Source organism: Clarias gariepinus, chromosome 26 (genome assembly GCF_024256425.1).
Source record: "Clarias gariepinus isolate MV-2021 ecotype Netherlands chromosome 26, CGAR_prim_01v2, whole genome shotgun sequence".
In the NCBI taxonomy this organism is placed as follows: domain Eukaryota; kingdom Metazoa; phylum Chordata; class Actinopteri; order Siluriformes; family Clariidae; genus Clarias; species Clarias gariepinus.
Window position 1 is genome coordinate 13,666,770 of NC_071125.1, and position 22,254 is coordinate 13,689,023.

Consider the following 22,254-nt stretch of genomic DNA (forward strand, 5'->3'; position numbering starts at 1 on the left):
TACCACACAACCCACAGCACCAGGAGGATCTGCTGCCAACCTTCTGGTGCCACACGCCACAGTGCACCCCAGAGGCCCACAGTGCACCCCAGAGGTGATTTTATTGTTAATGTCATGCAAAGAGAGCAAAGAGCAAGAATTTTCTAAAGCAGAGTGTACACTGGCAACAACAAAACAAAGTTTCAGGTGGTTTACATTTACATTTACATTTAGGCATTTGGCAGACGCTCTTATCCAGAGCGACTTACAAAAAGTGCTATAATGTTTACATGGTTTAGAACATAAAGTTAATAAGAAACATACAGTTCCCTTCCATTAGGTAAAATGTTTTGCATTTCTGGCAGACAAGTGTCAGCTCTGGTGGTTGAGACCAATATTTTGGTTTGTTTTGTAGCATAAGGTTCTAGGACAAGGACACAGGTCCTGCAGTCAATGAGACAATAATGAACTGCACTTTATACCACAATATATTTGGACAAATGTAAGGGCATCAGTCCAGCAGTTCTAACTGAGCCAAAATTGGGTCAGGTAACAGTACAATAAGCCCAAGCACAACCAGCAAATCTACATTAGAAATCCTCCAGAACAATAAAATATCCAGGTGTTAGGATGGCCAAATCAAACTGAAATTATGTCATGGGTTCTTAAGAAAGTTGTCCATAAATGAACATCCATAAACATTAATGAACCAAATCATTGTTGTAAAGTAGAAGAGGCCAAAGGTTTCTAAAACAATGTATGAGACTGAGACACTCTTACAGAGAACGTTTTTTTTTTTTTTAATTGTTGCTAAAGCTGGTTCTATAGTACATGTTACTTAATGATAGGGTTTAATACATTTTTCCCCACAGGATTTCTAATTGTATACTTTATTGGAAAAATCCTTACATCCTGAAATCTGTTGTATTTTTCTCACTAGGATTATTATAATATATATAGATAAATAAAAACATAAAAATGAAGGGACATGATTTTTCTTTTTTACTTATGCATTTCTGATCTTAAGCAGTTCCAATCATTATCAATGCTCTTCTCTTCTCACTTCTCATCATACTCATACAAGTTTGTTTGTGTGTTTATATTTTTATTTTTAAGATGTTTTTGGAAAACTCTTATCTGGTCTTCCTGCTTTTGAGGCTTTCCAGTGATTTGCATCTTGTGGTAAACCCTATGTATTTATTTCCCTCGACTGTTAACACAGGTCCACATAGCTCCTGGAAGGTTTTTCTGTGCCTGGTTTGATTTAATTTCAGACTAATGATGGCTTGCATCAGTGACAGCCCTTTGGACTTCATGATAAGAGTTAATAATCACAGATTGCAAATGATTTCAAATACTGTTTTCTTCGTCCTTTTCCTTTTTTTTATTGCAAATAACTGCATCCTCTATTATGTCTGAGGCAAATTATGATTTGCATAATCAAATTTAGAATCCAAGAATATGTTTTAATATGGATCATTAATTTCGTGGGCTACAGAGATCTTATTGGTCAACTGATCCAAATTAAGGCTATAAAACCCTTGTCACATGCATGCCTTCTGCCTCTAAATAGGTTACATACTGCTGTTAGATGCGTTGGCCATCCAGAAGTAAGCAAAGAGCACATTTTTAGAGATAACACAGATTTAATGATGATTTGGTGTTGAATGGCTGCTGATCTGCTTTATCTCTGAAACACAATTACAGTATGAAAACCATTACTCAGTTCAACTGTTAAAAGCAAACAAACAAACACACAAAATAATGCACTCTAACATACAGTGGGTGGCAGAGTTTATGCCCATCTCCATGTGCCATCAAACCACTTTTCTTCCCTTGTCTATTATTCATGGCATTTTTACTGTATTATTAGATTATAGTCAGTATACAGTAGTTTCTTTGATATGTGTTATTATCAGTTTATTGACAAAATATACATTTACTGGCAGGGATTTTTCTACTGTGATTAAGAAGTGTGTAAGTCATCAGGCTGTACATGTAGCTGAGCAGTCGAGGCACAAGACTTTTGCATTAAAATAGTAACTGATTCTTTTACCGATTCTTACTAAATAGATAGACATTCAGATAGGTCAATAAAGTGAGAGAGAGAGAGAGAGAGAGAGAGAGAGAGTTTAACCTGTGAAACTCTAAGCAACATGTGAGGAAACTCCTCCAAAGCTCTGCCATTTCCTTCCACAGTGCTAGTGCATTTCCTCATTTCCTGCTGCTTTAGCTATTGGATCCTGTGCCTATTGTCATTGGGTATTTTTCTGCACACATTGTAGCTTCTCCCTTCCTCTCAAATGGTGGACACACAGACGGACACACAGCCGTTCCACTGAGCTCTGATGATGGCGGTGAGCATAGAATTGCCATGAAGCATACAGGGAGAAACTTATCTTGCTTTGACACTTTATTTGATGTTCATGAAATACGCAACACATACCAGGAGCTTTCGGGTAAGTGTGTCTAGCTCAAGACTAACTAATTAAAGACAACAAGTCTACTTCAACACAGGAGTGAAAATACCATGCCATGTAAATTTCTCATTTCACTATGAACTAATTCAAACAAATAGACAAAACTGTAACTATGGTATTTTATATATTATTTATCAAGGCCAGAAACTGACCGCAAGTGATGAGAGCATCAACCTCCCGCTTAAGTTTTTCTTCAAGGGATCCTATATGGAACCGGTAAGAAATTTAGCTTTTAGCATGCAAATATAGTTCATTAACTCGATAACCTTCTCCAAACAACCTATTGACGTTTTTTCCCATATATTAATTGATGATTGGTGCAACAGTCAGTGCTTGTTCAATATCCAGAGGGGCACAAAAATGTATACAAACCTCAACAGTTGTTATCTCTGCCATTTTTTTAAAACTTGAATTTAACTATGGCAGCAATGTGTAGTGTTACGTTTCCTCTAAAGATGTCAGTAATCACACCATCGTTGATGCTATCATGTGACCGTCAGGACCGTCGTGTTGTAGTGTGTATACCTCCTTTGTGCCTCTCTGCATTGCTTGCTTATCTGACTCCTAATATTGCCTTGTTTGTCTCTTAGATATTGTAACATAACAAACCCCACAATATTTTTTAAAACCAAACTAAAATATGACAACTAACACTGCACAAATGTTAAATCAAAGACATTCCTGCATTTAAAAAATGGCAAATTTTTGGTAAAAAAAAAATCCTGTCCTATTTTTTTTAAATCAGGTATTGTCTTGTAAATGAAAACAAAACAATTGCAGCAAGGCAAAATTTAAGAAAAATAAAATGTAAGATATAAAAATTTATTTTTCTTTAGATGATCCTTACGAATGTAAAAAAACTAACACATTTAAACAATTAACTGTATAAGGTTTTGTACACAATTTATTGTGTCCTTGTCAAGTTATTGAAATAGGCAACAACAACAATTATTTCTTTTGTATGCTGATATGTTTATTCTTTTACCCAGAAATCATGAACGAGTCTAACTTTTGTTTTTGACTCTACATATTCACATACTGTACATATAAAACTGTTTGTTTGCACAGGAAGTCCCATCACAGGCTTGTCATAGGCTTTCCTGTTACTGGGGTACACCCTGGACAGGGTGCCAATCCATCACATATACACATTCAAATCATCATGAATCACACTATAGGCAATTTGGGAAAACCAATTAGCATGTCTAATGGAGTGTAGGAGGAAAACTGGAGTACAAAGAGGAAACACATCAAGCATGGGAAGATGCAAACTCCACGCACACAGACCCGAGGCGGGAATCGACCCTGGAGGTGTAAGGTCACAGTGCTAACCACTAAGCCACTGTCACGCTAGGCATGCTTTTATATGTTTTGAAGAGCTATTATCAGCTGAACTGTCACTTGCTTTTCTTTTTTTCTGTTAAGTTTAAAAGACAAACATGCAGCTTTTTGTGATGGGGAGAAATAGTTAAAGACCTTCCTCATGAAACCTGTCTCATGGTAGAAAAGAAGGCTTTACATCGAACTGTTACAGGGCACTAAGACTGGAGTCGGTGGCGTAGTGATTAGCACTGTTGCCTTGCACCAGGGTCCGCCTCGGGGTCTATGTGCATGAAGATTGCATGTTCTCCCTGTGCTTGGTGGGTTTCCTCTGTGTGCTCCGGTTTCCCCCCACAGTCCAAAGACATGCAGATTAGGCTTACTGGCATTCCCAAACTACCCGTAGTGCGTGTGAATGACAACAATGATAATCACCACTAATTACGATGATAATGACCACTGGTGGCATGGTACTGTAGCTTAGTGGTTATCACTGTCGCCTTGCACATCCAGGGTCTGGGTTCAAGTCCCGCCTGTGTGCATGGAGTTTGCAAGTTCTCTTCGTGCTTGGTGGAATTTCTCTGGGTACTTCTGTTTCGTCCCACAATCTAGGCATGCAGATAAGGCTAACCGTTCCTAGATTGCCCGTAGTGCTGGAGTGTGCATGTGTGTGGGTACTGCTATGGATTGGATGTGCCCTAAGTCTCCTGGGACAGGCTCCAGGCCCCCAAGACCCTGTCTACAGGATTAAGCAATACAGATGGATGAGATGGGTGGAATAGAATAGAAAAAATGCTAAACAAACAAAATATTTATTTAAACAAGCACTAAAACACTCATTATAATCTCATTACTAACTTTATTTTTAACTAACGTCATATTTTATGCATGTACAGTAATTATGTAAAATCGATCTTCACAGCTCAGTCCCTGCCCTCCCTCAAAAAAGCGGCGCGTGACTCCGGGCATGCGCAGTGCTTCATCCGTCACTGTGGGCGGATGAAGCAGAGTGTGAGATAGATAGAGAGAAAGTGTGTGTGTGTGAGAGTTTACACCGTGTGAGAGGGTGAGGTTTAGTGTCACACAGAGAGTTGTGCACTTAGTCTCTAAAGTCTGGTGGATAAACACACAGCATCGTCGTCGTTGAATAATTCGTGGACCACTAACGGAAACCGTTTGTTCTGTGAAATGCCGTTTTGTTAGCAGCTATCGTTAGCGACGCCTGTTTGAACATCATCACCGGGAATGTGGGCATCCGCCGCTAGTCCGCTTCACGGCGTGTGATGGAACTGGGAGCAAACCGTCGAGACGTGCTTGTTAAAGCTTAACCTTTCACACAGAGAGTAAACGCAACAGTATTTAATAAAATATTTTAAAACTATATTTAAAAAAAGCGTTTGTTTGTTTATTGCCACGCGAAACGTTAGTTTGTTGCGCGTGCGGCTGGCATCTCGTGCGTGCCTCTACACACACACAGCGTCTCGGAAGTTTGTTATCTGTGAATGCTTTCCGTATTCTGAAGAAACATCTCCACCTTTTTTTGGTTTGTTTGTTTGGACTACACCTCACTGCAGGATGCCGGATCAGATATCGGTGTCCGAGTTTCTCTCGGAGACGACGGAGGACTACAACTCCCCCACGACGTCCAGCTTCACGACCCGCCTTCAGAGCTGCAGGAACACCGTCAGTGTTTTAGAGGAGGTAAGAGCTGCAAAACACGGCCTGCATATACAGTATGTGTGTGTGTGTGTGTCAGGGTGTATTATCTAACCGCAGTGATGGCGATGAGGCCAAGAAAAGCTTAGAGGATAAAACAGATGCAGCGTGGGCGATATTGTTCTTTTTTTTTTTTTTACCAGCTGGCATTTATATAAGCTTCTCAGTGCTTTGCAGATGGAGCTCTCAACCTGGATTCCTTATATTAGTATTTCAACTTCGTAGTGCGAGTAGAAGTACTAGATGCTGCTATTTGTCTTTTACATCATATTCACTTTTTGTTATCATTATTATTATTATTATTATTATCAATCATATGCCACTTATTTTTTATTTTTTTTGCTCCTGCCTAAGCCCTTAGTAGTGCAATCAAAAGCATGTTATAAATAAACCCACCTTTGTAAAAAAAAAAAAAAAAAAGGCTTTGGCAGTGCTGCCAACTCTTTCCATGAGAAATGCATGCTACTGCATACTCAGAAATTTCCTAGAAGTTGCCAGACGATGTAGACTAATTTGCAAATTCAATCCACCATCGTGATAATTTGCATATTAAAGCGCAGAAATGAGGAAGGAAGCTTTTCTTAGAGTAGATAGAGTAGAACTTATCTTATGTTAACGGGTTGCTTTTGGTCCTGTTTTCATGCATATTTACATATTTTGCAATGCTGTCACTTTCATTGGCTATAACTTATTGCACATCTGTTTTCTGTAGTCTATCCACTAACATTCATTCTAATTCAGTGATATTTGCACGTATTTATTTTATTCCTTATATATACACAAAGTGAGACAAAATTTTATACACATTTTTGCCTGACTGTTTTTTTCTTTATATATATTATGCTCTTTCTATCTTAATAATTTCTGTTGTAGTGAGGTTGTCTTCCAGGTTTTTTTTTTTTTTGGACTATACTATACATGTTTGACAATCTGTCATTGCTACTACGTGTTTATTGTCTATTATGTTACTACCCTTGATACTGGAAATTTCCTTAGGAATCAATAAAGTGTCTGTCTGTCTGTCTATCTATCTTCTAAATAAAGCTTGTGATGGATCAGGGGCCTCTCCTGGGATCGCTCAGAGTGAGAAGGGACGCTATTTTTTTGCAGGGCACCATGCACACACATTTATATACTCATGTACAACTATTGTTTATGTAGTGCATGCATTCTCCAACTGGCGTGTTTATGGGAGCTGGGATGAATACAGAGAACCCAGAGGCAACCCACATGAGATCATGTAAAACTCCAGACAATAACAGAACTCCGGGTTAAAGTGTGTGCCTTGGTGCTGTAAGGTGGCAAGGCTACCTACTGTATGACTTTGCTGCCAAGTGTATTTGAAAAACACAAAATAAACATCTGAAGAACTTGATTGCTTTTGCCTAGTCATGTAAACATGATGCCAGGTGTATGATGATGTTAAAAGGTGGTCACTTGTTTACACATCTTTACCTCGGCTACAGTGATGTCTTTCTTTCATAAGTTTGAGCAAAACTGCAACTAGTTATTTTTTTCCCTCATCGTCAAAAAGAAGAAATAATTTTTAATTAATTTTAATTAATATTATTATTACTATTATTTTACCATTATAGCTTAGTAGTTTGTGTTAAAAACATTTTCAACGTTTGAACTTTCAGAACCTCACTGTCGAAATTGAAATTCATTAAGCTACTTATTAATGTTGTTGGTAGTAGGAACTAAGAGGAGATGTGCACTGCTTCTGCATGTTATTGCAATGTCTTGCAATGTTGGTCTTTTTTAAATTGGCTAAAATGGGGAAGTAGCACACAGTAAGTGCACAGGAACTGCATTTCTATTTTGTAACTTTTCAAGTCAGCACTGTAATGTACAAAATACATGAAGACATCATATAACGTTTCTTACACTTGTATAAAAATAAATCGATATTTGCTAAATGCTCATTAAAGGCCAGACCTAAGAATCACAGTTTTTAAATTTCAAAAACATTTTGGCAGGAATGTTAGCATAGACTCAACTGTGAGTAGAACCTAAAACTAATTCATTAGAAACCTAGTTACATAGTAGGACTGCAAATCGCTATCACAGATGAAATGTTTACTTGTTAATCTAACTGGTGAATACACATGTCCATGTGTCTTGTGTGTTCCAGATTAAAAAAATAAATAATTTGATGGACCATCTTTACTTGGACTAGTAAATGCTGAACTTTGACCTCTTTATAAAATAAATAATTTTTTTTTCTTGATATACTTGTTAGTTCAATGTGTCTGGGGTGCTTGACTTTTAAACACCCACTTATGTTATATGTGCCAAAATGTTCAGCTGTCAAGTTAGAATTCTAAAATAGTCTATATGTAACTGCTATGTAATGTCTAGTACACCTGCTGTACACTCGTACAGTAGTTTGAAAAAGATATATGATGCGTATACATGTCATCTTATTGTTTCCACCCATATAATAATATACAATGTTCCACTGAGGTTCCCGAAACCTTTGAGGAACTTTAAAATTCCAGTTCCTTGCAAGGAACTAATTATTTCTGTAACAACTCTGGATTGTAGCTCCTGTACACAGTTCCTGTCCAAGTTCCTGTTTTGAGTTTCCACATCTCTGCATGAAACATTAACTGAAGGAACGCAAGCTGTGCTACAGGTGCAACAATCAGCACATGGCAAAAGCACAGCAGGCCAGTGATCCTAGAGGCAATGGAGACCTTGATTGCACTTGCCTAGTCATGTAAATACGATGCTTGATGCTAAATTTAATGTTGATTTTTTTCACAAAGCACATCTTGTACCGCTTGCCTGGTGGTACATGCTGTAGTTTCATGGCAAACTTAATGTTGAGTAGAAATTAATTATCACAGCCATGTCTCCTGTAAAACCAAATTTAGTAACTATTGGTTGAACAACCAATTGGCAACAACTTTATGTAATGTTAGGTTGTATTTAGTGGAATATTTCATTAAATAACTGAATGTGAAGAATTTACATTTGTAATGTTTATTGTGAGCACTGTTCTGACGAGTCACATTGACATGATGTGTTTGGGTGTGTGTATTAAGCAGTATAAGAGTTTAGACAAGCGAGAGGGGTTTCGCGTTCCTGTAAATTTGCAAAGCACAAAAAAGCTTCATAAAAAAAAAAATCTATTTTCAGTCTATTTTGAATGGCAACAGTTCACTTATGTGTATTTCCCTGTATTCAGATCATACTGCATTCATGTGTTCACATATTTACTTGGCAACAATCCCAGATGCTAAATAAGATAAGATAAAATAAGATAAACCTTTGTCACACCAGTGGGGACATTTACATTATTACAGCAGCAACAGGGGAGGAGTAGAAGAAGAAGAGAAAAACTAAACAAACAAAAAAATTAACAGCGGCAGGCATGTACAATACTAATTGGGATACACTGTATTCATTTATGCATTGATTCTAACTGTTATACAGAGACTCTGAAAATAGACTGAAAGCCACAGAGAAGTATATTAGACAAGAGCAATAAAATATCTAACAGTAAATTTGCTTTAAACTATTCATTTACATTTAGACTACCTAAACAGCTGATGTTAAGTTTATTCTAACCAGAATAATAATGTCACAAACTAATGTATACAATGAAGTATTGCTTTCCATTATTGCACATGAGGCTCTATAGTAAGAAAAAGCTTTTTTTTTTTTTTTTTTTAAAGAGGGTTGAAATTCCTTTGTAGAAAGCATGTGTTGTGTGTGTGTTTGTTTTTTATTATTTTTTTTACTTAAGTACAATAATTGTTTCTTTTGAAAAAATAAGTATCATGTGAGAGAATCATGATCTCAGTTCCCAATTTAGAAAAAATTGTTTACGTTTCACCAAGAATCATGCAGCTCTACTTTGTACTGTAACCTCGTGTCCACTCACTTCTGGCCAGCTTCACATTTTTACAATTATTAGTATTGTTTTTATACCCAAAAACATTTGGGTATCCACACACTCCTATACAACAGGTGGCAGTATGCATCTAGTTGGTTTGCAGTCTGCCAATACAGCGGAACCTTGAATTATGAGTGGGCTTGTATTCTAAAGCACTCGTAAATAAATTTCCCCATAAGAATAAAAATAATGTAAACTCAAATTATTCGTTCCACAGCCCAAAAAAATAAATGCATAAAAAGAATTATTGCAAAATATAAAGTAAAAATAAAACAAATTAACCTGTAATTTACCTTTTAAAAAAAGTAAAAATAAATCCAGACAGATAAGTGTTTCTGTTGCTAAGCGCAGGCGGTGTGTGCGTGTGTGTGTTGTGTGTGTGTGTGTGTGCATCTTACACAGTAAACCTTTCTTCTTTCTTATTTAAATTTCACACAAACACATACACACATTAACGGAAAGACTGTTTTGTCAGAAAAATTTGCAAGGAACATCGCTTATGACACTTTTGTGAGCGCATACCATGCACGCATTGTGAGCATTGTTTTACTTTACTGCTGTAAAGTAAAACAAATAAACCTGCACTTTACCTTTGGAAAGAATTGCGACAGAGCAGTGTTTCTGTGTAGAGCAGTGTTTCTGTGTAGAGCTGTGTGTGTGCGTGCCTGTGTGAAGCACAGGGGTGTAAAGGTGTGAGAGGGGGTGTAAAGGCGATAGAGAGAGATATAATGGTATCACATACAATGACAGGCTGAAACAGAGAGGAAGAAAAGGGATTTTTAACCTCTCTAATAAGAATTCTTTTGCTTTACACGCGCGCTGTACACGCACGCATACAGACACAGAATAAAATATGTTTTACGCACACACATGTGGTTGTTATAGTAAACAGTACATGCGTACAAGGATGTTGATAATACCAGTAAGAGACGCGCACTAAGACCCAGCAGGGAAGACTATTACCCACAATTCCGCAGCGCAAGAGAGGGAAAAAAAACTTTCTCAGTTCTGTTGTGATCAGTTGTGATCACATGACGCTAGGCATCAAAACAAGAAGCGCATGATACTCGATACTCGTAATCCAAGACTTGTTCGTTTTTCAAATCAAATTTTTTTTTTCTCCCCAATATTAGTCGTAGCCAATTCCTCCCTGTGACTAGGGGGCCCCCACATTAAGGCTACTACTACCACTCAGTCAGGAGGGCGAAGACTATCCTGTGTTTTCTCCAAACCGCGTGACGTCAGCCGACCGCATGTTTTCGAACTGCTTGCTCACTCACCATTAGGGGCGGAGTAACACACCTCGGAGGAAAGCGCTAGCCGCTCCTTCTGCGTGCGCGAGCTCACAGACGCCCCTGATTGGCTGTAGAGCCGTGATTAATGTGGGAGCGCAGGTACCTCTCATTCCTCCCTCCTGAGAGAGCTCGGCTTTACCATTGCGCCACTCGGAGGCCTTCAAATCAAGATTTATTAAAAATCTTTTCTCGTCTTGTGGAACACCCGCAAACCGCGATACTTGCAATCCGAGGGTTCCAATTACTGTTTGAAAAACATCTTTTTAAGTGGACTGTGCAAAACCACGGTGGTTTTATTTCCCCTGATGATGGTACAGAGCATATTTACTTCTTAAAAATATCAGATGTATATTGTGGTGGGCTGCCACAAATACGAACCAATGATTGACAAGGGCATGGAATCGCTTGGCCCCTTCTTCCCCATGCTTGTTCTGTCTTACAAGCATACTGACAATGGTCCTGTCTGTGATCAGTATGAGTCTTAAACCAAGTCTTAAAAACCCCCCAGCTTAAAAAGTGCGAGCAAATTAGTCATGAAACTGACACACATCAACCATGATAACCTCCCTGATATAAATAGAGCCAACACTGCCAAGTCTCTAGTGCAAAAGCAACTTAAGTAAGAGATGTCAGATAACCATATAGCTGATGTGTTACATCACAATATCAAATGTTCAAATGGGATTATTGCATATTTCGGATGCCCTCAGCATTGGTAGACAGTGTAGACCACTGTGAAGGTGTGTCCAGACTTTTGACTGGTAGTATACGTATGTGCACTTTGTTCGTAATATTAGCATAATTGTACTGGTGCTGTCTGGCTGACACATGTCAGACACAAGACATCAAAGACTTTAAAGGGATTCTTCTGCTTACTACTGTACTAGCATATTGTCTTATAAAAATGTGTTATAATTGTGTGTTTTTAAACTCCTTTAGCCTGAGTCTGGTTAACCTTGGAAAATATCATTTGTATCGTTCACAAAAAAAACTGCCAGATATTTCTATTCTTGTCAGACACACATTCTAAATCTCATGTAATGGACAGTTATTGTACATGGCTTTACCGTTCCTGGTTGTCTGTCTGTAAACGCTGAGTCATATTTCAGTACAGGGTCAATATTTAATGCTGCTGTAACCTGAGGTTAGAACAGTTTTCAGGGAAATTAGTAATGTAGTGTACTAATGCTGCACAATTCGATAAAAAAAATGAACCATCACTACCACCCAAAAAAAAAAGGCCAAGATAAACATTTAACACAGGTTTGAAAAGTCAGATAACCAAGTTGGTTATTTTTAATTAAAAATATAATCCTAAATATAATCCTAATGCATTGGTTGGATTTACATAACTTTTGACCTTGGTACAGATGAAGTGGGAAATTGGATGGGCTTATCTTTTTGTTAGTAACATGCAAGGCAGCTAGTGTGTGTTTTTGTGTGTGTATAAAAGAAATAATATTTAAAAAAAGGAATAAATATAGTGTGTTAACCTTGTCTTTTATTACATAGTACGATTTCGGAACATATGAGACAATGGAGAATGGTTTTAATGTATTGTAATCTGGGACAAAACTGGTCGTAACATCTCTTCCTCTCAATATTTTAATTTAATTTATGGCGCAGATTTAACTTAGTTGCATTAAATTCTGTGCAGCAGGTTTTGCGTGATGCTGTAACAAATTTCACAAACTGATTTCTGGTCCTCAAATGTACGAAACATAAATATATAATTGAAAGAGAGTTTCAATAATAGTCCTAATAATAAATTGCATATTTTTTTAACTGAATAATAATAAAAAAATAATCCAAACCATAATTGCCCATGATTTATAAAAAAAAAAAATAATAATAAAAATGAGGGGCTAGGCAAGGGTGCAGTATCGCCCAGCCGTAACCTAAATATCAGCAGTACCATTCTATACATTTACAGTTACATCATCATCATCAATGGCATCATAAACTTCGTCTAGTAGCAGGAGATTTTAAATGGCAGTTTAGCTACTTCTGCCAAGAAGCCACAGATGGGCGTTTTAACAGGGCGTTAATCAAAAACGTACATTTACATTTACTTGAAATAGTTTAATGAAACAGAGTCAAGCTTTTGTCATAGCCATTTCAGTCTTCTGACCCAAACCACATGGAAAACCTGTGAAGTGAGTCGAAGAAAAGGGGACCAAGGAAACTTCAGCCATTTGGTACGGGCTCAGTTTTCTTTATTTGATCCATTCTGACTGATTTAGTTTCTCTGGGGAACATCAGTAATAAATACTTTTGTGTTCTCCATCGTCCATAACATTTAAAACCACTTGTGTAATATTGTGTTGGTGTGCTTTGTGCCACAGAGAGAGCTCTGGCATTTTGAGGCACGAACTTACAAGACCTCTAAAGGTGTGCTGTGGTATCTGATACCAAGTTCTTGGGAACAAATCCGCTGAGTATTGTAAGTTGCTAGGTGAGACCTCTGTAGACTGGACGTTTGTCACATCCTACTTATGCATGATGAGACTGAGATCTGGGGAATTTACTGACCAAGTCAATACCGTGAACTCCCTTATGCTTCTAAATTTGAACAATGTCTGCATTGTGGCTGAAAGAGGCTACTGCCATTAGTAAATACTGTTGTCATGAAGGAATGTATTTAATAAGCAACAATGTGTAGGTAGGTGGTATGTGTCATACATCCACCTACCTACACATAACATTCACATGAATGCCAGTACCCAAGTCCTTCCAGCAGAGCATTGCCGAAAGAATTACACTGTCTCCGCCAGCTTCCCTTCTTCCCATAGCTCATTCCAATGTTATTTTTTTTACTCTATGTAAACAACGCGCATACACCCAGCCTGGTCTCTGTCCAGTTTTTAATTGTCCAGTCTGTACACCTGAAAGTGCAGGTTTACAAGTGTTACTAATATAGTGATTAATGAAAGTATATTATTTATGAAATAGGCCAAACACAGGTTTTTCTGATGTACCCAGAATAGGCCAGACAGTGGTGCTTAATTCTTCACTCAAGTGAACACATTTTTTCTGCTCTAGGACCCAGCTGATGCTTGGCAATATGAAAAGTGATGTTAAGCAAATGTATAGCAGCTTAGTGATGAAAACCAACTTTATGAATCCTCTAATGCACAGAGGTTGCTCTCAAAGGCATTTGGAAACAGGGACTGTAGTCTTTGCTTATGATGTTTTGTAATCATTTGTTTTTAGGTTTATGACTCAATAGCAAACAAAGATGTTTCCTGTTCAGCAAAGTTACTAAGTAGTTTGTCATGTGCTCCCATCAACAAATTAAGCATTCCCAGATTACTGAAAGCAGGAAAAACATTTTTTCTTTCCATTGGAGCCTTAACTTCTAACTTTTTTAAGCTCATATAATTTCATGCCCTAGCAGCAGGTGTGTTTGTGATTTTTATTTTTGTTTTATTTTTGTGTCATTTTGACTACATGCTTATTCCAGTGATCACAGACTAGACTTCCTTTCTGTGGCTGTTTTTATTTTGAATGCAATGAACATAACAATAGATGGTAAGATTCTAAGATACCTTTCAGCTTAAAATAGCAATATGGTAGAATTTGCAAGTTTCCCAACAGGATGCAGTGTCATTCCCTCACTATAAGTAACACTGAACTATTAGTTTTTTTCCATCTTTTTCTTTTTATACACCAGAACATTCAGATGAGTTAAAAATAGTTTTCACAACTAACACTTTTGGCTTAAAATGAGGGATGACTATAAGGAAAAAAGCCTAATCTCTTCTATTGTTGGACTATTGTGGAGTACAAATTGAGATTATATTTTTCCCCGTATTCCCTAAGAACTTTGTTTGTATACGTGGCATCATAAACTTTGTCTAGTAGCAGGAGATTTTAAATGGCAGTTTAGCTACTTCTGCCAAGAAGCCACAGCTGGGCGTTTAACAGGACAATGATCAAAAACTTACATTTACATTTACTTAAAATAGTTCAATGACACAGAGTCAAGCTTTTGTCATAGACATTTCAGTCTTCTGACCCAAACCACATGGAAAACCTGTGAAGTGAGTCGAAGAAAAGGAGACCAAGGAAACTGGAGTCATTTGGTACGGCCTCAGTTTTCTTTATTTGATTTCTGATTTAGTTTCTCTGAGGAACATCAGTAAGAAATACCTTTTTGTGCTCTCCATCATAAAATGACCATAGGAAGAGTGGGTTCTGTTTTCTGCAACCTCAGATGTTTGGGTCTCTTCATCATGTGATTTAAGAAAGTTTCTCTTTTCTCTCAGCATCAAAGTGACTTGCTTTTTTGCCATAGATAGATAGAAGTTTGTCATGTTGATTTATCTTTAACAACATATGCGGTCTTTATAGATGAAACCCAGTGTGTAAAGCAAGAGTCAGAGCTATTACCTATTTAAACAGGTTTATTTTTTCTGTTTCATGTAGTAGTATGTTATTTAGCATTTAAAATGTGGTTTGGGATGCAACCATCTCTTGTAGCTGTCAGGTAAATCAGTGCATTGGAGAAGGGTGCAAATTTTAAGAAATTGGAGTTTGTAAATTTTAAAATTATAGACATTTTCAAAGTCTTTATTTTAAATATGCTTATTTATCTAATGCCGATGTGTATTAATGAAGTAAATGGTAGATTCTCTTGTTCATGCTTGACATTTGTTATGCTACATGTGATCTTGTGTGATAAATGTCTTACTCTGTCTCTTTATTTAAAATGTACAATGCGAATTGGGCAGTTAAAAAAGATGTACAAGCATGACATGAATTAAAAACGAATATATCTAAGAATACATAAAGATTACCACTCAACTCTCAGGGTACTCAGTTTTATCCTACAGTCCAAAGACTTAATGTTTCCAAATTGTCCATAGTTTGTGAGTGAGTATGTAAGGGTGTTTGTGGATGGGGAAAGGATGGGAATCACCACTTACCTTCTGATACGTTATTATAAAGATACTTGGGTTAAAATTGCGATTCTATAAGTATTACGACTTGATAAACATACAGATTCGATATTTAGTTTTTTTTTCCTGATTTTGTTAAAAGAATTAGTTACAATAATTAATTAAATGTAGCCCATTAAACATATAAAATGTATTTATTTTCACTTAAAAACCAAAAGCAGCATTTAAACAATACAAATACAAAAGAGGTTAACTTTTACCTGAGCAGTATGTATTTGTCATCTGTCATAATTATTATTTCTAAACAAACTGAGCAAATAATTCTACTAATTAGCATTTGCAGTGTTTTGAGACACTTGTGAAATAAGTAGATTTGAGACTAATTCGCTTGCAAAGTTTGGGGAAAAAGGCTGATCGGAGGTTTTTAACATGCACTATTTTTGATAATTTATAATTTATAAAAAGGCATAAAAATGCATTTTTGCCATCCGAGTGACGCAGTGGTAAAGTGCTCGCCCTATCATCCAGGGAGTGCTGGTTCGATCTCTGGGTGATGCTGTAACCTCTCACAGCACAGGGATGAGAGGTACTTTGTGCTCCCACATTAATCACGGCTCTACAGCCAATCAGGGGCATCTGTGAGCTCGCGCACACGCAAGGAGCAGGTAGCGCTTTCCTCCATGTGTGTGACCCCGTCTCTAACTGTGCGTGAGCACGCAGTTCGAAAAGATGCAGTCAGCTCGCGTCACGCGGTTCGAAGGAAACACGTGATAGTCTTTGGCCCTCCCGGCTGAATGGTAGTAGTAGCCTTAATGTGGGAGCCCCCTAGTGATGTGGAGGAGTTAAACGACTAAATTAGGGAGAAAATCGGGAAAAAATAAATAAAAAAATAAATGCATTTCTGTTGCGCCAATCAGAGGCTTCTGCGGTTGCTACAAGGTCGGTTATATCTGAGGTTGTTACTTTGATCACTGGTTACGGCCAATTAAACTAAAAAAACAGCCAATTCTGGTCACTTGCAGTGGGTGATCGACTGGTTCTATCTATTACAAACGTAAAAAATCTAATTTGGATTTTTGAAATTTTGCAAGAAAGTTGCCTCAGCATGCAAATATATAAACTGAGCCGAACCGACCACAGGCTTAGTTGAGTATTCGAGCTGTTTAAAACTTATTTGATTTGTGTCAGTGGAAAGTCAAAAGAAGCAAGTTTACATTCTTTTTTATTTTTGCATTTTGTGAAAGATTTAATGAAGACATGTGGCACATGGGTTGAAAAGAATGTTATCAAGGATGGTAGCAAGAAGACAAGGAAGTCACTTTTAGTTTTTAAAGCAGCCGGTGCCAAAGGGAATCGTAAATTAAGATTACGTGAGGTTTAATTTAATTAAGATTTTGCTTGAATTGCATGTCTTTTCTAAATGTTTAGATTGTAATCTATAAAGACTTCTTTATCTAGGTTTATGGTCAAGTACCACATTTAAATTTCACATCAACAAGTGCTTTAGTTCTTTTGTTATGTAAATTTAGGCTGTTTATACAAAAATGTTCTTCTTATCGAAGAAAAGGAAGAGAAACATATGCATTGGGTGTTTATCCAAAGCAGAGCTGTTGGTTTAAAATAGTTTCGGCTTTCTTGGATGTGTAGATGGATGACAGATGCAAAATGTTTTTGCACAAAAGCTGACACACTGAGAGTGGGATGGCAATGGTTATGCTGTGATGAAGGATGGTGTGGCAGATATCCAGCATTTTCAGCTGGCTCTTGGTGTGTGCAGAAGCCCTGACAGTACTCTTAGCCAGGCAGAAACCATGTTTTCTTTTTCTTAGTGTACGTACGTTTATAGCTTCTTAACACCCTGAGGTTCCTTAAAGCCCTCTGGATATGAGGTGACCCAATATTCTCTGCTGTTACAGCTGCTGTGGTATAAGTAAAGGCTATGGCAGTAATATAATATTTTGGTTTATAATAGGTTAAATTTATAATATGCATCATAATATTTCGATTTGGAAGTGAACACAGAGGCAACAATGCTACATGTAACAGGATGGAAATTAAATATTCAGTACAAACTTTATTTCAGCGGTTAAGGGTTTCCCACATTCCTGAATTTCATCTCAAATTGGGGTGATTTTGAAATCATAGGGAGAACACTAGAAAGTTTGTGGGAATTTAGTATAACATGTGATGATAAATTTTTTTCAGACAAAAAAAAAAAGGTCTGTAGTGAAAGTGTTTTTAAAAGTAGTTGTCGTGATTAATATTTCTTAAATGTTGTACTAATCCCATGGCTAAATCTACCACTGATTAAGATTGTTATTTGCCTCATGTAACTTACAGTCCTGTGAAATCCTTTCTTCGCATATTAGGAAGCCCAGTTCGGAGCACAGGATCAGCAAAGATGCAGTGGCTCTGGAGCAGATTGGGTTAAGGGCCTTACGCAAGAGCTTAACAGTGGCAGCAACCCAGAGCCTTAACCATTTGAGCCACCCCTACCACATTGTGTAATAAATTACTAAATAGGGTGCTTTATGACTGCATGACCAAGATGTTAAAAATGAAGGCCTTACATTTTTTTTTTTTAACATTCTCTTCTTTTCTTGCTAGTGCTAGTATATACTTTACCATTGCATGTGTTAGTTTACGGTTTTTAACCACTACTGTATAGCCAGTGCCTAGGATGTTTCTGTCTTGTTTATATCACTTTGTTGCTTGTCTTTTTAAGAACAGTTCCATGTGACACCGAAGATAAGACAATAACATGTAAAGAAAATATGGTACAACAATCATGTTGCTGAGAACAGGATGTCCCTCTAAAATTGAGAGGACCAGGTGAAAGCTAGTCAAGAAGGCTGCCCTGAGGCCTACAGCAACATTAAAAGACTTTTAATACCGATTTCTGGAAAATACTGGTTGTATACTAAAATATATTTTTGGTAAAACATATCACAACAAAGAACACCAGGGAAGAAGATGGAGGTGGCATTATCATACTTAGGGGCTGCTTTTCTTTACCTGGAGCTGAGGCTTCAATCAGAGTGAAGGGAATAATGGACAGCTGTAATCAATCTGTGCAAAAAAATAAAAATAAATTTTATATATATATATATATATATAATATATATATATATATATATAAATTAAGGCTTTTGCTATAAAATTGAAAAGAAAGAGAAATTTCTGCTTTCAGCATGGCAACTACAAGGGCTGCACGTTTTTGTCCAAAGTTCACATTGTTTTTATTTTGACACATTGCGATTACAATATGTATCTTGGTTAAACAGCGCATAATGCCATAAAGCATTAAGTCACAAATAATAAAAGAATGTTTACAAAAAAACAAAGCTGGTTGTTTTGCACCAGCTGCTACCTGAAGCAAACATCCAAATCAGCAAACAAATGGATTCACCAAAACAAGACCAAGGATTTATAATGTCTTAGCCGAGAGTCCAGATCTGATCCTAAAATGAAAATCTGTGGCCTGAGGAGGACTGTTATAGAAGATGTCCAGAGTTTAAATGCTTTTACAAAAAAAAAAAGTCTAAATATTGCTGTAGTGCCAAACTCCAAATAACTATACCATCACTGTGTCTTCTGAAAATGAAGACAGCAATTTGTTGGCCAATGTTTTGCCTAAGAGATGATGTTCTTTCCTCATGTCACATGTAAAAAAAAAAAAAAAATACTCATAGCTAGGGATTTGATTTGTATCCATGTTTTACATGGATTTACTGTATATTGGTAGCTCTTTATGTAGAAAGCAGAAGAGTATTTGACCAGGCTGTTTTTTAGCTTGATCTGCCAATCAGTCTTGGATCTAACTTTGCCAAACACAGACCCCTCATGAGTGGCACGAAAAAGATGCATTTGCATATTGTAAGTTTGAATCCTAATACAGGCATCTGTTGCTGAAAGCTCTCAGGGGAAGAGTGAAGAGTGCATGCTTACAACTGTCATAGCACCACTAGTCAATTATGTCTGTCTGAGCTTCATTCCCACTCCCTATGGTCTGTGTGTGTTTGTGTGTGTGCAGCAGTTCAAGAAGCTTGTGTTTTAGATAGCTTTCACTCTCTGTTTTTATTTTAGTCTTTAGTTTAATTTTATTTGTACAAAGAAGTTCTGACCAGTAAACTGGAGTAAGTACTGTTAACTTGCTTGCCTAAACTATGTAATAATCCATGTTTTATTATATTGATTAAATTGACATTTTTCCTAAAGTTATGAAGCGTTTTTGTAAACCGCCGATTATAATTATTGTAACAAAAGAAAATATGAAATGAACACATACATTTATAATAAATTTATTTAGGACTATAGATATTTATAAACTCTATGGCTTAAGAAAGAAAGTTTTTGAATAAGTTTAAACATTGTTCTGCTTTAAAGAGTATTGCTGTTGTTTCAGTTGTGCAGCCCGCTTTGTACATTTAACAAAACCATATTTCTGCATTGGTAAGTTCATTCTCTAAATTCAACGAAGTAAAGTTAGAGTACCATTTGAAAATTTTCGTAGGATACATAAAGCGCTATAATAAGAAAAACCTTCAACTAAACTTTAAGAAATTAGTTTCTGTGTTCTGTAATCCTCTCTGGGGTCAGCAGCATACAGGAGTGTGTAAATACTTACGAGGGCACAGCCCAGATTGTTGCATAATTTTTCTTCTTGCTTGCATGTTTATCTCCTGCTTATGCATTTATTAGCAGAAGTGTGTAGGAGTGTGAGTGTGCATGTGTGCGCCAGTGTGAGTGTGCATGTTCGTGTATGCCTGTGTGTGTGTGCATGTTGCTGTTTGGGAGCTGTGACTCACTCTCTCTCATCCAGCCGCCTTACAGATGGTCATCTCTATCACTTATGTGTGCTTCACTGCCCTAAACCTCATCTGTGTGTATGTGCCCGAGTGTGTGCATGCCCATTCAAGTGGATCAGAATGAAGCATGCACAGTGACCCTAATTTTATATTAATGTGACAACCAACTGCTGAAAATAGCCCTGTTATGTTAGTATTGGTTTTGTTTGATCCTACTCGTTTTAGTCTGTAGACTAAAGCGTTTTGCACTTGACTGCAAGGACATGTCAATGTTGTCTGCTTACGAAATGGCTTTTGCATGTTTTCATGTTTTCTTGGTTTTATTTAAGTGCTACAAGTATGTTTTGTGACTGATAACTGTGTTGCCTCATATCCTGGCAAGTAGGTATATGGGTAGAAAAAAAGGACAATGGACTTTAAACAGTATTTCCACACAAATGTTAGATTTTCTGCTAACAACTTTCTGTTGCTGCCCAACAGCAAAATACAGTAGGGATGCACCGAAATTTCGGCCGCCGAAAATTTTCGGCCAAAATAGCATTATCGGTTTCGGCCGAAACGTAAGAAAGCGCCGAAAATAAAAGCCGAAATTGTCGCCACGCCTCTCCCATCCTCCCGTCTCGTTCGCGCTGTCATTACGCATCAAACACGGAGTATGTCGGCGGTTTGGAAGCACTTCAAAGTTTCAGATGAGGACAGCAAAGTTGCAATATGTTACAGAAAGAATTTTTTTTTAGTTTTGTTATTGTTAAACAGCCTTATTACTGTTATTTATTATCAATAAAAGTTTGATTGCTTAATTAATTAGTAGTTTTTTTAATACAAACAAAAAGAAAATATTTTAAACATGTTTTTTAATGAAGCCATTTTCGGTTTCGGTATCGGTTTTCGGCCAAGTGCATCCAAAAATTTCGGTTTCGTTTTCGGCCCAGAATTTTCATTTCGGTGCATCCCTAAAATACAGTGGTGTTGAATTTTGAATTACCATATTTTTTCTGTTACTGGTAACAGTAACTAGATTTTTTTCAGGGATGACGGACAGGAATAAATGCTACTGGTGTTGTTTCATGATGAATAAAAATATAAAATTTCTGTGGTATAATAAAAAAAAATAAACACACTTTCATTTTAGGCTGGTTTCTCTTGGTTAATTTAAACTAGCATATCACAGATTAGTTTCCTGTAACTGCATGTCTTATTGTGTTTTGTTCTTTACATGTCTAACTTTTGAAGGTAAGCCAGATGATCAGATATACACACGATCTGTAGGTTATTACAATTGTCACATCCATAACACTGGAGTTTTCCCAGTCCAGCACTTGTGTAACTGGAAATGCAGACATTGCATATGGTCTTTGGAGAGGTCCATGTTTCACACACAAAGCAGGCAAACAGGCCGTTTCACACACAAAGCAGGCAAACAATGTCAGAGACATTCTGATTTACAGTATTTCTGACTTAGAAAAGAAAAATGGTGAGTTGTTCTTTTATGGTTTATAAACAGCTTCCTATAAAAGACGGGATGTAATCTACAGTATTTTAAATTAGTCTCAGTAATCTGGAGATTCCCCAGCTTTTTGGGCAAATGACCCCCAATGGACATTTTTCTGTGACACAAGACTTGATAGCTATACATTAAAGTAAAACTACAGTAACACATCAGCCTTTATTTTGCAGTTAGATTTCTGCGTGATGTAAGTGACTAAAACTAAAGAACTTTACTTGCTTAGCCAGTGTAGTGGGAAGTGAACAAAAGGGTAGAGTGAGACAGACTGACCCTAAGCAAAGTGGGTTGATACTTTACACATGACTTTGCATTTGCTTACTGAACCAGTGGCAACAAGAATGACA

General features: G+C 37.0%; 1 protein-coding gene across 4 annotated transcripts in view; it reads left to right on the top strand.

Moving 5' to 3' along the window:
* Positions 1-2,279: 2,279 nt before the first annotated feature.
* The window catches only part of asap1b (ArfGAP with SH3 domain, ankyrin repeat and PH domain 1b), a 94,001-nt gene continuing 74,026 nt past the window's right edge, over positions 2,280-22,254 (top strand). For all 4 annotated transcript variants that reach the window (XM_053487825.1, XM_053487823.1, XM_053487822.1 and 1 more), the window contains exons 1-3: positions 2,280-2,438; positions 2,599-2,675; positions 5,354-5,480. In XM_053487825.1, coding sequence (XP_053343800.1) covers positions 2,620-2,675; positions 5,354-5,480 — 183 coding nt within the window. In that variant the 5' untranslated portion in view covers positions 2,280-2,438; positions 2,599-2,619. The remainder of the gene's footprint in view (positions 2,439-2,598; positions 2,676-5,353; positions 5,481-22,254) is intronic.